The 13,979-nt window shown below is 37.7% G+C and overlaps 1 protein-coding gene across 1 annotated transcript in view; it reads left to right on the forward strand.

The window, feature by feature from the left end:
- Window positions 1–13,979, forward strand: part of LOC127644466 (E3 ubiquitin-protein ligase NEURL1-like) — a 58,189-nt gene that overhangs the window by 8,024 nt on the left and 36,186 nt on the right. Inside the window, exons 2-3 of the mRNA XM_052127659.1 lie at window positions 7,086–7,327; window positions 8,219–8,540. Of these exons, the coding sequence (XP_051983619.1) occupies window positions 7,086–7,327; window positions 8,219–8,540 (564 nt within the window). The remainder of the gene's footprint in view (window positions 1–7,085; window positions 7,328–8,218; window positions 8,541–13,979) is intronic.

A 13,979-nucleotide genomic window follows, 5' to 3' on the forward strand; every position in this document is an offset into this window, starting at 1 on the left:
ATAGAACAGTACTCTACTGTCTGCTTGCTTAGTAATTGTTTATTTGGCTCTATGCTCTATGGCTCTATAAGTCTCCTTGTGATGTATACAATACTGTGAAATGTTTTTTTTTGCAAACCGCTGTATCAAACTTTCTGTATATATGGGCGAACAAAATTGCAAAATCAGCCTTGGGATGCTCTCTTGTGAAAACAGTTCTCAAGTGCTGCTGGACAAGCAGTTATTTTAGCATCAAGTGTGTGAGAGTGTGTGATGTGGAGTGTTTACACATGACATGACATTTCGTGACCTCTAGCAAGACATCTAAACAGGTATTATGCTAATGAGGATGGGTTAAAAACAGCAGCTACCTGACAAGCTTATTCTGCTATTTTAAACCTGACTTAGCACCACAAGCCAGCTGAGTTAAATAAAGCGACTCATACTGACAGTCTAACTCCTTAGATAATTTCAACAGTATTCTTCAATTAATGCTAGAAGTCTTTGGGATTGGCACTTTTGGGAACATTTTATTTATTCACTAACACCCCTCTTCACTAATGTAGAAAATCTGCTTTCAAAGACACCCTCTTCTTACAAAATATACAAAATTACATATAGATAAATGCAAAATTATAATGACTGATAAAAAGCAGCTGCTTGATGGTCTCGTTATAAAGCGTTAACATGTCAGCAAGGTATGCATTGTTTAGAGATTTTGCAGATTTGCAGTGCATGGTTATGAAGTTGCAGAAATTCCATGCATTTTTAAGATCCAAGTAAAGAAACTTACTTGGCACACTTCATCCTCATTCAGTTGTGTAAAGGTGATGGTAAAGCAACATTAAGTTAAGTTTTGCAACATTTGCCATGGTGTCAAGTTCTTTGGACAGTTTTTTAATGTTTATGTTGAGAGTGAGATGAGTATGCTGACATGCTGTCTTACTGGTATAGCGCATTTTTATATCTTTGACCGCATCAAAGATATGTGCTTCCACACACTCCAGGTTGGGAACCATTGTGGAAGTTCAGCACTTTTTACGCATAGCACCATTGTCATTGGACCAGGCGACCTTCTTCCTTTGCTCCAAGGTCCAGTGCCGACGCTCACGTGCCCATTGTAGGCTCTTTCACCAGTGGAAGGGTCATCATGGGCACTCTGACCGGTCTGTGGCTACACAGCCCTATGTGCAGCAGGGTGTGATGCACTGTGTGTTGTGACACATTCTTCCCATAGCCATCATTAAAACATTCTGTGACTTGTGCCGCAGTAGACCTTCTGTCGGTTCGGGCCAGATGGGATAGCCTTTTTTGCACTTCTGCATCGATAAGCCTTGTGTGCCCAATACTCTGTCGCCGGATTGCGGTTTGTCCCTCCTCAGACCACTGTTGGTAGGTACTCATCATTGCTGACCGGGAGCATCCCACAAGCCTTGACGTTTCAGAGATTCTCTGACCTTTACTCGGAGCATCTCTGGAGCAAAGTTGCTCAGGTCTTTACTCCTGCCCATTACTCCTGCATTCAACATGTTGAATATGAGAACTGATTGTTTGCTTACCATCTAATCTACCCAGACCTTGACATGCGGCCTACATTATTCGCTTCATCTGTGAATATTTCCGATTAAATTCATGTTTTGTTTTAGGGGTAGGGTGGTTATGAGTACTCAAGTCTTCGAGTACAGAAACAAGCTCCAGCACAGCCAGCCATGACGAAAACAGTGGTGCTCGCATATTAAGATATTTCCAGTAACCTCAGAAAGAGCAGAGAGTTGACCAGAGAGTCTTCACATAATGACAAAATTTAAGGGCATTTGATTATACATCTATTATACTTTTTGTAACAGACTATGTTGTAACAGCCTATAATAATGAATATGCAAAACACTAGAACAACAATGAGGTGCAAAGCAGTCAAAGACATCTGTGTGAAATACATTTACTTAAATATGTAGGCTACATGTACATATCCCCCCAAGGACTCGAGTAGACAAAATGAACAAAATACCCATCCATAGTTAGAGGTAAAACTTTGGAAAAATCGTAAATATCAATTGTTGGTTCGTTAATTATATTGTATGAGAGTAAATGTTGTACATTTCTTTATGAGCCTGCTGGTACGATTTCTTGCTATGTCGCCATCTCGTACTATTATTATGACTTGTCATGAGACCGGGTTGTCAAGACCCAGATATTGCTGTATCATATACCTAGATCCCTGCTGATTCCCACTCATAATAGGAACATAATGTAATATAAGATAGTATAATATAATATATTGTAATAAGAAGTAACCTGGTACAGTGTAGGTGGCAAGGAGTATCCACTTTGAGAGATACAGAGCGAAAGAGAGAATGAAAAGCAGAGAATGTGTTCCATGCATAAATTCATGTAATGTTTATTCATATGCTCAAGTGTGTTGATTTAGACCCCCCAGGCTGAATGGGTAGGTCTTATATAAGAATTTGTTTTCTGTCAAATGGTTGACTTTAAAAAGGAGTGTGGGTTGCCATAGAAATATCAGCATTATGATGCATCTGCGTTCTGTAGCCCAGGGTGTTGGTAGATTGTTTATGTCACTGGCTTCCATTACCTGTCGTGTCTGTGTTTCTGCATGTACTGTGCTATTATATTGTATGATTGTCATGCGTCTTACGTAATGAAGTTTAAGATGACCACAGCAAGTTATTAATGTAATTATAATAAAATGATTTTGAATAATGAGCCACAGAAGTGGAAAGCTACACTGTAAACAGCTCATTGCATTACCTCACTCAGATAATTCTTCTGATTTTCATTCTCCACCCCAAATCCACCTTAATTTCATAACCAGATTTAAAAAAGAAAACGTGAGTGTTGCTTTCCCACAAAAATATTCGACAACATGATGGTAGGGTGTTGTGGGTGTTAACCAAGGTGTGGCTATGCAGTTGCTAATATGTTGCTAGGGTGTTCCGGGTGGTTGCTAATTGGTTGATCACTGACCCATCCCCATGTCTCTATGATATTCAAGTCTCTAGATATTGCTCGGGTCCCTCCTCCTTAGGTCTTAGGGATTTTTTTAGTGATAGCACGTCTCTTCTTAACAAACTACACAAATGTAGGTGTTATTTATGTATGTAGCACAAACTGTGCAGAAGTTTAAATTCCTAATCTTGGGTGTGAGAAATAGTCTGACTGATCACACTGGGAATTCAGCAACAGGAGGTTGAAAGTACTTCAGCTGAAATCAGTCCTTGCTTAACGAAATTTAAATGACTTTTTTTATTACTGAGATGCCTATGCTCGGTGGAGACTGAGAAGCTGCCGCCATGAACTATAATAAGGACCATTTCACAGCTCAAGCTGTTTGCCTTGACTCGTATGAAATGCCACAGTAACAGTACAAGCTTTTCATATTTGCCATACCTCTCCCACAGCATCGTTCTTAACTGCTGAATCAAGTGTGTTGTCTTGCAACACAATGCCAGTATTCCCCACACTCTGTGATGCCATGACAGTGTTGCTGAAGTCTTAAAGGAGCAGCGCATCTTTTGCGATCGGGTTTATCCGATCTGCCAAATTACAGATCACCGATCAAGTCATAGGACGTGAATATTGGCCGATACGAATTGGTGGCCCACCGATTGGAGCATCCCCAGAAGCAGCATGTCGATTTCCAGTGTGATCATGTTGAAGTAGTAATAGTGATGCTGGTCCTTAGAGTTAAACCTAGTGTTTGAGGCCTTCCACTGGGTACCAAACCTGTATACCCTTATCCTCTTCCCTTATTTACATTATATGAACATACAAATTCATGATATGTTTGTTAAACTGCCTCCATTTGCATCAGTCATCAACACATCAACATTGGATTTGTTATGAAAGCTTTAGTGGATGCTATCTATTGCATAAATGATTATTTCCAAATGTTTCATTATAGCTTTTCTGTGCCTTTGTAAGGTGCAGTTGTATTTTCTTTGGCTTGCATGGATGTAAGCTCTTTAGATCCTACAAACCCAATTTAGTACTGTAGCGGTTGAACTGCATTTACTGGATTGATGAAAATACAACATTTTACAAATTAAGCTGATTTTACACTGTTCTGGGATAATCTTCCTCTGGCTTATCTTTATCCAGACAGTTGAAGAGAAAGCACACATTCTGAACTCAGATCAGCATAAAAGGGAAAGCTCTTTCCAAGGCAGCGTTGCTAAGGAACATGAACTGCTACTTAACCTCCATTTTCTGTCTGACAGCTGCAGCTCTTGTGTTTGTTAACGTATTCATTTTAGTGTGCTCAGACTATGAGTGTTGCGCACAATGAGAGTCTGCTAACAGACCTGCCCACACACATACACACCTATAGACAAAAATATACAATGGATGTGCAAACCTACATATTTTCTAAATTAGTGAAAAATTAATTCAGGCAATCGGTCTAATTGGTCCTAAGCATGCCTTGTATAGGTAGGCTGGTTTTGGGTTCACCTGACCCTGATCGGACCGGTTTACATAAGATGTGTATCGGGAGCCAGCTGGTAGATAGCTGTGCAGTGTGTAAACCTCACTCTCCTGACCTCAAGTGGTGCACTAGCGACTGATGCTAGAGGCTGTAGCCTTTAACCTCCTCGATCGCGCACCCACCTCCCACGCCGGAGACGTCGGTTTGAGTCCCGTTCGGAGCGGGGGCCAGAAGGACCGGCAACATTGGTGCCGTGACCCAGATGGGAGTGAGGTTTAGGGGGGTGATTGTATCAGGAGCCAGCTGGTAGATAGCTGTGCAGTGTGTAAACCTCACTCTCCTGACCTCAAGTGGTGCACTAGCGACTGACGCTAGAGGCTGTAGCCTTTAGCCTCCTCGATAGCGCACCCGCCTCCCATGCCAGAGACGTCGGTTCGAATCCCGTTCGAGGACCGGCAACAGATCCATCTTTGCTTTCATAAACAACAAAACTGACTGTAGTTCAATAGAAAAGAATGTAGGGGCCGCGTTTAAAAAAGTTGGCCAATTTTTAACTTGACTTAAAAATAGTCTTAACACTACACTCGTTGCAGGACTAGGACTTTTTTCAGTATTGTTTTATTGCCCGGCCCTAGGCAGGACACTCAAAAAACAATGCAAGACACAATGCATTGGCCAAAACTGTTTAAATACTGTAAGTATGGTTGTAGTGCCGATGCATTAAAAGAGATGATTTTAAAGGCTCAACTTTTACAAAACAGTTTTACAGTGCAAACTGTCTAAAGCCGAGGGTATACGTCGAGCCCTCTAGCTTTTCAAAGTACACTCTGTTGACCAGAAGCCTATTTGGACACGTACAAGACATGTGCTTAAAGTACAACTGCTTTATAATACTCTTTAGTACAGTCAACTCAAGGCACATATGGACTATCCACGTGTACTGTGCTGATGACCAAATTTGCTTCACGCAGAAAACCGAAGAATACTTTGGCCTTAGCAGCACTCTAATTTAAGCATCTGCAAAAACAATCTACTGTAAATAAGACAAATTTTAGATAAACTAGTCAACCTCACTAATCCACATTTTTCATGACCAAACACTCGGTGCCGCTGGACTGTTTTCTTGTTACGGTCTCCATAAGAAGCCATTTAAAACGAAAAGAGCAATTCAAATGGAGAACAACAATAATTTTAAGTGTTAGTTGGAGTCAAATTTAGTTCAGGCTCAACTTGTGTCTTAACAACTCAAAGTAGTTAATAATTTCAACACATCTGACATCGGGCCACCGCTTGATGTCATCTACCAACTCTTTATACTTCAACAGGAAAGGCACTTTCAAAAGATGGTCAAATTGTGAAACTGTAACGTAACATGCTATTTTTGCCAATATGTACAAATTGAATACGCTAAACATCACATTATGTGCTAAGAACATGAGTCGATGTGAGTGAAACAGACTTCTGGTATGAATAGGGGGGCAATTCCACATTGAGGAAAAAAGTGGATTGACTAGTCAATCATTGAGACACATCCCTACATTAAATATACAAAAGCCAAAATATAAAAGGCTAAAAAGATATTTGTGTCATAATATTGCTTTGACAATCATGTGTTGTTTTACATGGGTCTGGGATTGCCAGACATAGAAAAGGTGGCCAGTCTTTATTCATAAGGCATTTCTCCTCTTGAGACCATTGTGGTCTTATCTATACTGCTCAGGAAACAGATCATTGCCCACTATCAGCTTACTACAAGGGAGCCTCAATAGCTGAGCTGACTGGTGTCATCAGTGAATACTTTTGAACAGTGACTGAGCCATTACAGACCTGTGAGTGTGTGTGTTATCCTGCTAAAGGAGCCCATTCCCAATGTTGGGTGAATGTTGGACATGATTAAACGCAGATAGTCGACAAGGACAGCCATAAGCCTCCCAGGCTGTGTTCCACAATGACATCTTTCGTACCTGGGTTCCTGTGTTTATGATAAACTTACATTGTACATTGCATGGTAGCAGTAGACAATGTAATGTCACTATGTAAATGTCACCACATTAATGTATTATTCGCACTGGACATAGGAACTTTAATATGCTGATTAGCGTTCCATGATTTACTACAGAAATTGGTACAGTTTAGTTTGGCCTTTTAGAGAATGTGGTTAAGATTTATTTTGAAAGCTAAAAACCACTCTATCCATTAAAAATGCTGTAAACCAAACCCTGTGTGAAATGGGGTCAGACAAATCTCACCATGCAAAGGCTGATGCTATTTTATGCGGTTCATTGATTTGTAAGTAAAGGCCAGGCTTTAGTCGTATTGAGCTAGGGCTTTATGCACGATTACTGTTGAGAGAAGACTTATTTTCACACCATTATGTCTTTTTATGTTTCTGATGTTATTTGTTTGGATAATTAAATACCACTGTAGTTTCTGACATTTTCTGTAATTTAATGTTACGTGAATGTCGTGTTAACTTTGTGTCGCTTGCAAAGTAAATCACTTCACTATTACTATTTTAGATATTATGACTATTTTACCTACAGTATTACAGCTAATAAAGTGAGAAAAAATGGGAAATATTAATGTTCAAATTCACACTTCCCCTTGAAATACATTGTATATATTGGCATACGGTTAAAAAATGTCTCTCTCTCTATCTCAGATTCTCTCGGTGGTCCATTCCCCTCAACCGCTCACCGATGCCACCACAAACCCAAGCACTGTCTGCCCTTACAGCCATGTGGAGGCGTCCCTTTGAGCCCCCTTCTGTTCCACCCCAATGCTAAAGGCTCTCAGATAGTCATGGATCTGGCACAGAGGAGCGTCAAACGGCAAGCCAGCTTCTGCAACGCCATCACGTTCAGCAACAGGCCGATAGCTCTTTATGAGCAGGTCCGCTTAAAGGTAAGAAGCAATAAAAGGAAAAAGTGTGGGTAGTGTCTGGGCCTAATTAAAAGTTTGAGAATTATAGGATGAACACACCTTTGCTTGCAATACTCAAGCTATAACAGTGTTTTTAGCATTCTCATTTTTTCCTTTAAAGTACAATCCTAAAGCAGTTTTGCAAGTTTCCTCTTCCCAAACCAGCATGTCACCACAATAACAATGCAAAACAAACAGTCCCACCCCAGACTATATCGCTCAATCTAGCTTAACCAGTTACTCGACCAACATACACAGTCGTTTGTGTGTGCACTCACTCACTAGTCCAGTTCTCAATGATAATATTCTCCGGAGCGTCTGGATGTTGTGAAATAAGTCATTATGTTCTTGACTTATTTGTAGTGCTTATTCCTTCAGTCCAGGCAGTTGTTACTGTAAGTCAAATAAAACAGAGCTACTCTACTCCAAACACACCTCACGACTACCTCATACAACCCCTCAATTGTTCCTTGTAGACAACCATTTATGACCATTAAAACATGCCCTCTATTTGGCCTTCGATGCTGCTGTAATAGCACATAAGAGCAAACATTGATAGAATTCTTGTAAAAGCTGCAAAGTAATGGTATTTTAAGGAGTTTTTGGTTGCCACTGTTACTTTTGGCTTGCGCATTGGAAATTGTAAGCTCTTTGGATTGATTTATGCTGTACAAATAAAGTCAATTGAATTAGATAGAAAATGTAAATTTAAAATAAATGTTTTGTTTCTGTAAAATGTTTCAGTGGTTCATTTTTATTAGATGTAGGTTTTGTTTTAGCAAAAGAAATGGTTAGGAATAACTACTACTTTTTGTTTCATGCATTTGTTTTATGTCTTAATGCTAACGAATCTTTCTGGTTTCCTCTTTCTAGATTACTAAAAAGCAGTGCTGCTGGAGTGGAGCTCTCCGCCTGGGATTCACCTCTAAAGACCCGTCTCGAATCAACCCAGACAGTTTGCCCAAGTACGCCTGCCCTGACTTGGTATCCCAGAATGGCTTCTGGGCTAAGGCCCTGCCAGAAGAGTTTGCAAATGAAGGAAACTTAATTTCCTTGTGGGTGGATAAAAAGGGGAGAGTGTTTTATCGCATCAACGATTCCAGCCCCATGCTGTTCTTCAGCGGCGTTAGGACAGCAGAGCCGCTGTGGGCCCTCATTGATGTCTACGGTCTCACAAGGGGAGTGCAGCTGCTGGGTGAGTACAGACAGAAAATATATTTTAAGACAAAACATTTTGTCATCATTCACTCACTATCATTTTGGTACAAGGACCTCAAAATGAGATGTTTGGCAATATATTAGTCTCAGTCACCATTCACTTTTTTTCCATGCAATGAAAGGCTGTCATTAAGCTTAACATCTCATTTTGTGTTTCACAGAAGAAAGTTGTGTGTGTATGTGTGTGTGTGTGTGTGTGTGTGTGTATATATATATATATATATATGTATATATATATATATATATATATTAGGGCTGTCGATTTAACGCATTAATTCAGTGCGATTAATTTTACAAAATATGACGCGTTAAAAAATTATCATAAATAATCGCACTTCCCCCGGACCATAATAAGAAAGAGTCCTGAGAAATGCAAGCTTGATGATTAAGAATGTAATGCATTTTAATTATCTGAATATTTTTATTTATATATATATATTTTTTTTTTATATTTAAAGATAACTATGTATAATTATATATTGATATAAATATGTATAATCTTTATATATTGAATTATTGTTATATGAGGGGCTTTCTCAGCAAATATTTGTATATGCGGGACACCATGTAATTAATTTGATAACAAAATATTATCGATTGACAGCCCTAACATATATATATATATATATATATATATATATATATAAAACAACTATCTATATATATATATATATAATAATAATAATAATAATAATATATATATATATATATATATATATATATATATATATATATATATATATATATATATATATATATATATTATCATTATTATTATTATTAATAAATATGGGTTTAGAACATCATGAGGGTGAGTGAATGATGACAGAATTTTCTTTTTTGTATAAACTATCCTTTTTATGGCCGTTTCACACCAAATCCGAATTTTCGGAACTACAGGAGTTGATAATGAAATTACAAAACAGAGGCCAGAATATTACATTACAATTATCCAATTTTGTATTTGAAAACTAGGTTTATTTGGTAATTTTTTGGGGTGTAATTTACATGAAAATTGATTGCATTAATGCAAATTGCATTAATTTGGGTATTCAGACTTTAGTAAGAGAATGATACCATTTTTGGACTTAAATAGTAAATAGTTTTTTGGGAGCAAAATATTGTTCATTAATATTTTATAAATAGTTTATAAAACCGTTACATATACTGTCACATAATGTGCTAATTTATACATTCATTTATTTAGGAATGCAGAAGCATGAGAAGAATGACATTATCTGTGTAAATCATTCATAAAACCATTACATAGTATGTTTTTCCAAACAATAAAACATTAAAATAATTTAAGACTTTGGTTAGAGAATAATAAAAGTTTGGCATCGGTTATAAATAAATTATAAATAGTTTATAAACCGTTAAAGAAATTGACGCATAATGTGATAATTTACGCAAGAATTGCTTTACGAAAGCTAGAATGAAATTTCCTGTGTAAATTGTTTGTAAAACTATTCGCATGATGTCACAGTGTTCTTAATTGACATGAAAATGCATTAATTCGGGTATTCCAATTTTGTTACGAGAATGATAAAAGTTTTGCACTCTGTGTGAATACGTTTAGGAGTAAAATATAATTTGTGAATATTTTCTAAACACATCATTTTAAGATATACACAGTTCAATTTCATAACATAATTATCATTAAATGGAATTGCGTAATCTTTAATAAAATCAAATAAAAAAGTAATTATTTTAAATAAGCTCAAGCACTACCCATGAGCCTGCATAGGATAAGTGACTATAGAGAAAGGATGGATGGAATTATTTTAAGTTTGAATTTAATTTAGTTAAATATTACACAATTCAGTTTCATGAAATTTTGAAATTGAAACAAATCGTAAAATCTTAAAAATGTGCCTTTTTTTTTTATTTTACTTTAAAAAAAAAATAGTTATAAAACCATTACATAAAATGTTGCAAAATACAATAATTTTCGCAAGAATGGTTTTCCGAATGTTTTGGGTTAGAGAATAATAAAAGTGTGGCATCAGTTATAAACATTTTATAAATTATTAATAAAACGTACATAAAACTGTTGCAAAATGCAACAATTTACATAAGAATGATTTTCCAAACAATTTATACAGATATTCATTCTACTCATGTTTTAAGAACGAGGCCCAATGTCTTCATTCAGGTATCCAAACATTTTCCAGAAAATGAAGACCAATTTACATCAGACTCTTTAGCTTTAATAGTTTTGAGTGTGGAACATGGTTTGCAAATAAAATACATTTTAGTTTTTTATGTCTTTTATGAACTTTAGTGCAGAAATTGTGTTAGAAAAATGTGTCTTTTGAGTCTCTATAAAATTTGTTGATCGAGATAACACATATCATGCATTCACAAGAGCTGAAATGTCCTGCTCTGTCTTGCAGCATTGCTGTATATGACCACACTGAACGCTGGTATGAGGAACAGATACCATAACCACGCTTTGATGTACCGGTGTGTGTATGTGTCTGTGTGGGTGTTTGGGAATGAAGTGGGGGTTGGATCTAGTATATAAGGGGTGAGACATTCACATCTCACATGAATTCATGCAGCAAGCTTTAATGCTGTCATCCCCCAGGGTTAATTATAGAAACAGGTCACATACACCAGCGATAGCTCCATTTATCCTAATTGAGCGCCGTGGCAATTGACAGCAGCCGCTCTGTCTGCTATCTGTCCACTGTGTGGGATGCACAGTGTTATGTGTGCGAGTAACTTTATCTCTACCGTTGCCTCACAAGAGGCAGCGTTGACATACACTGCTGAACCTATGTTCTTCGACGGTCTGCTATGCAGAAACCAAAGAATGCATGTGTGTGTTTTCGATTGTCACTGCATATGTCACATTTTCTCATCCTAGAATGGTTTCTATCACATTGGAGTCTCACGTCCCTTGAGACATGTAATGGCCTGATTTACAGGACAAAGGAAAGAAGAGCATATCAGTTCTATCAGGAAGACTTGCAGACTTGAGTGAGATTTATGATGACATTTATTTGATGAATATAAAACAGAAAAGTAATGTCTCTCTTTGGCGTAGGCCCCATCTGGCGGTCCGAAGAAGTTGTTATCGGAAAAGTCATATCCTGCTGGAGATAGGAGGCAGGGGCGAGGAGCCTACCCCCATGCAGGATGGGACTCAACTGGTGGTGGTGGGGTGGTGGAGGTTGTCGTGTCAGCACACTGAAACAGCAGTGTGATAGATTGTGAGCAGGCTTATAAAGCAACAGCTTACATGTGATTGGCTGGGATTTACCCAGCTAATGATGCGATGATGTACATTTGCTAGTCTTCCCGCTTGAACTACGCTGCGCTGGTAGAAAGAGACGTTTCTCACTCAAAATGTTTACATGTGCAGTTAAGCTACAGTGGGTTTTTGCATCGTTGAGCTACAGTCTTTATCTGTCTGTCTAAATACGAATGACACAAATGTAATCTAATATTTAAAGGAAGGACATCAAATACACCTGGGTTAAATACAAGTTGCGTCACCTCTGTCTTGCGTTGCATATGAACAATGCAGAGGCAATTACAGTGCAACAGTCTGGTTCTGGAAGTAAAAATCCCATTCCTTTTTTCCATAGATGAATTGATTTTCAACAATAACTTATAAACCTATAAAGACAGACCTACCTTGAGCTTTGAGGTTGTTCATCAATGGTATATGCTTCCTTCGAAGCCAACTATCTGCGTTATTTCAAGTTAAATGTTTCTAAATCGTAATTGATAGCTAATTTCATGGTAAACAACTACATTAGCCATGGCCCAGCAGAGAAAGCTTCACCAATCAGAGAACAGCGGCCAACAAAGCCCGCAAAATGTGCTTTGAAACAACCGCCCACTCCCATGATGCACTGTTAATGACGTGCATGAAGAGACAGTGTCTCTTCGTATATAAACTACTTATCTATTTGTACATATCAGAATATTTAGCAATAAATGTAAAATATTTAGTTTCCAATCTTATGATCAACAACCTAAAATAAATAGTTTTATATATTCATATAATTTTATATTCATCACATCAGTCGCAATCATTGTGGCCCGATTAACATGTATGCACTCACATAACACTTTATTAGGAACACCTGTACACCTACATATTCATGCGATTATCTAATCAGCCAATCATGTGGTAGCAGTGTAATTCATATCAGTTAATGTTTGGGGAAAAAAATGTATCTCAATAAATTCGACCATGATATGATTGTGGTGCCAGACAGGCAGATTTGAGTATTTCTGTAAATGCTGATCTCCTGGGATTTTCACACACAACAGTCTCTAGAATTTACTCAAAATGGTGCCAGAAACAACAAACATACAGTGAGCGGCAGTTCTGCAGATGGAAACACCTTGTTGATGAGAGAGGTCAATAGAGAATGGCCAGACTGGTTTGAGCTGACAGAAAGGCTATGGTAACTCAGATAACCACTCTGTACAACTGCAGTTTACAACACCTCAGATTGCACAACACGTCGAACCTCGAGGCGGATGGGCTAGAATAGCAGAAGGCCATGTTGGGCACTTTATTAGGACCACGATGTTCTAAAAATAAAGTGCTTAGTGTGTGTATATTTGAAAAAGACGTGTTTCCATATGAATATGGCTAGGGATGCTCCGATCGATTGGACACCGATCGGTACCGGCCGATATTTGCATCCTATGATCGATAATTTGGCTGATCGCATAAACCGATCGCTCATGCTGCAAAAGACGCACTGCTCCTTTAAGACATCAGCAACACTGTCATGGCATCACAGAGTGTGGGGAATACTGGCATTGTGTTGTAAGACAACACACTTGATTCAGCAGTTAAGAGCGATGCTGTGGGAGCGGTATGGCGAATATGAAAGCTTGTGTACTGTACTGTTACGCACTTTATTCCCGTCATAAAAGATCAAGCAGCAACAAGTGAAAAATGAACTATTAATACAATCATCCAACTAAATGAATAGGCAGGAAAGGAATTTATAAATATAATATATTTTTTATACAATATTAAGATACCCTATAATGTGTTACATATAATGCAAAAATAAAATAGAAATAAATTAAGAAATAATAATAATTATATGTAATAGTGACAATAAATCAATAACTAAAAACGTCACATTAAGTGTAATTGCACCTATGGGTTATCAGTTTGTCATATCCTGATCGGAGCATCCCTAAATACAGCAAGATGATTTTGAGGGGGAACTTGACCTTCAGCTTCCATGTCTCCTCAAAAAAAGCCTCCTTAAAAACCCTCCTAAAATTGGGTACCCACAGTACAATCAACTTCAAATGTGCATTGACTTTTTTCAATCCAGTTAATTCCTGAAAGATAAAATCAAGTCCTGTCCTACATTTTGTTCTTGAGTTCTTGAATATATTTCACTTGAAAATATGTCACATTACTGAA

This window comes from Xyrauchen texanus, chromosome 5, assembly GCF_025860055.1.
Source record: "Xyrauchen texanus isolate HMW12.3.18 chromosome 5, RBS_HiC_50CHRs, whole genome shotgun sequence".
Taxonomy (NCBI): domain Eukaryota; kingdom Metazoa; phylum Chordata; class Actinopteri; order Cypriniformes; family Catostomidae; genus Xyrauchen; species Xyrauchen texanus.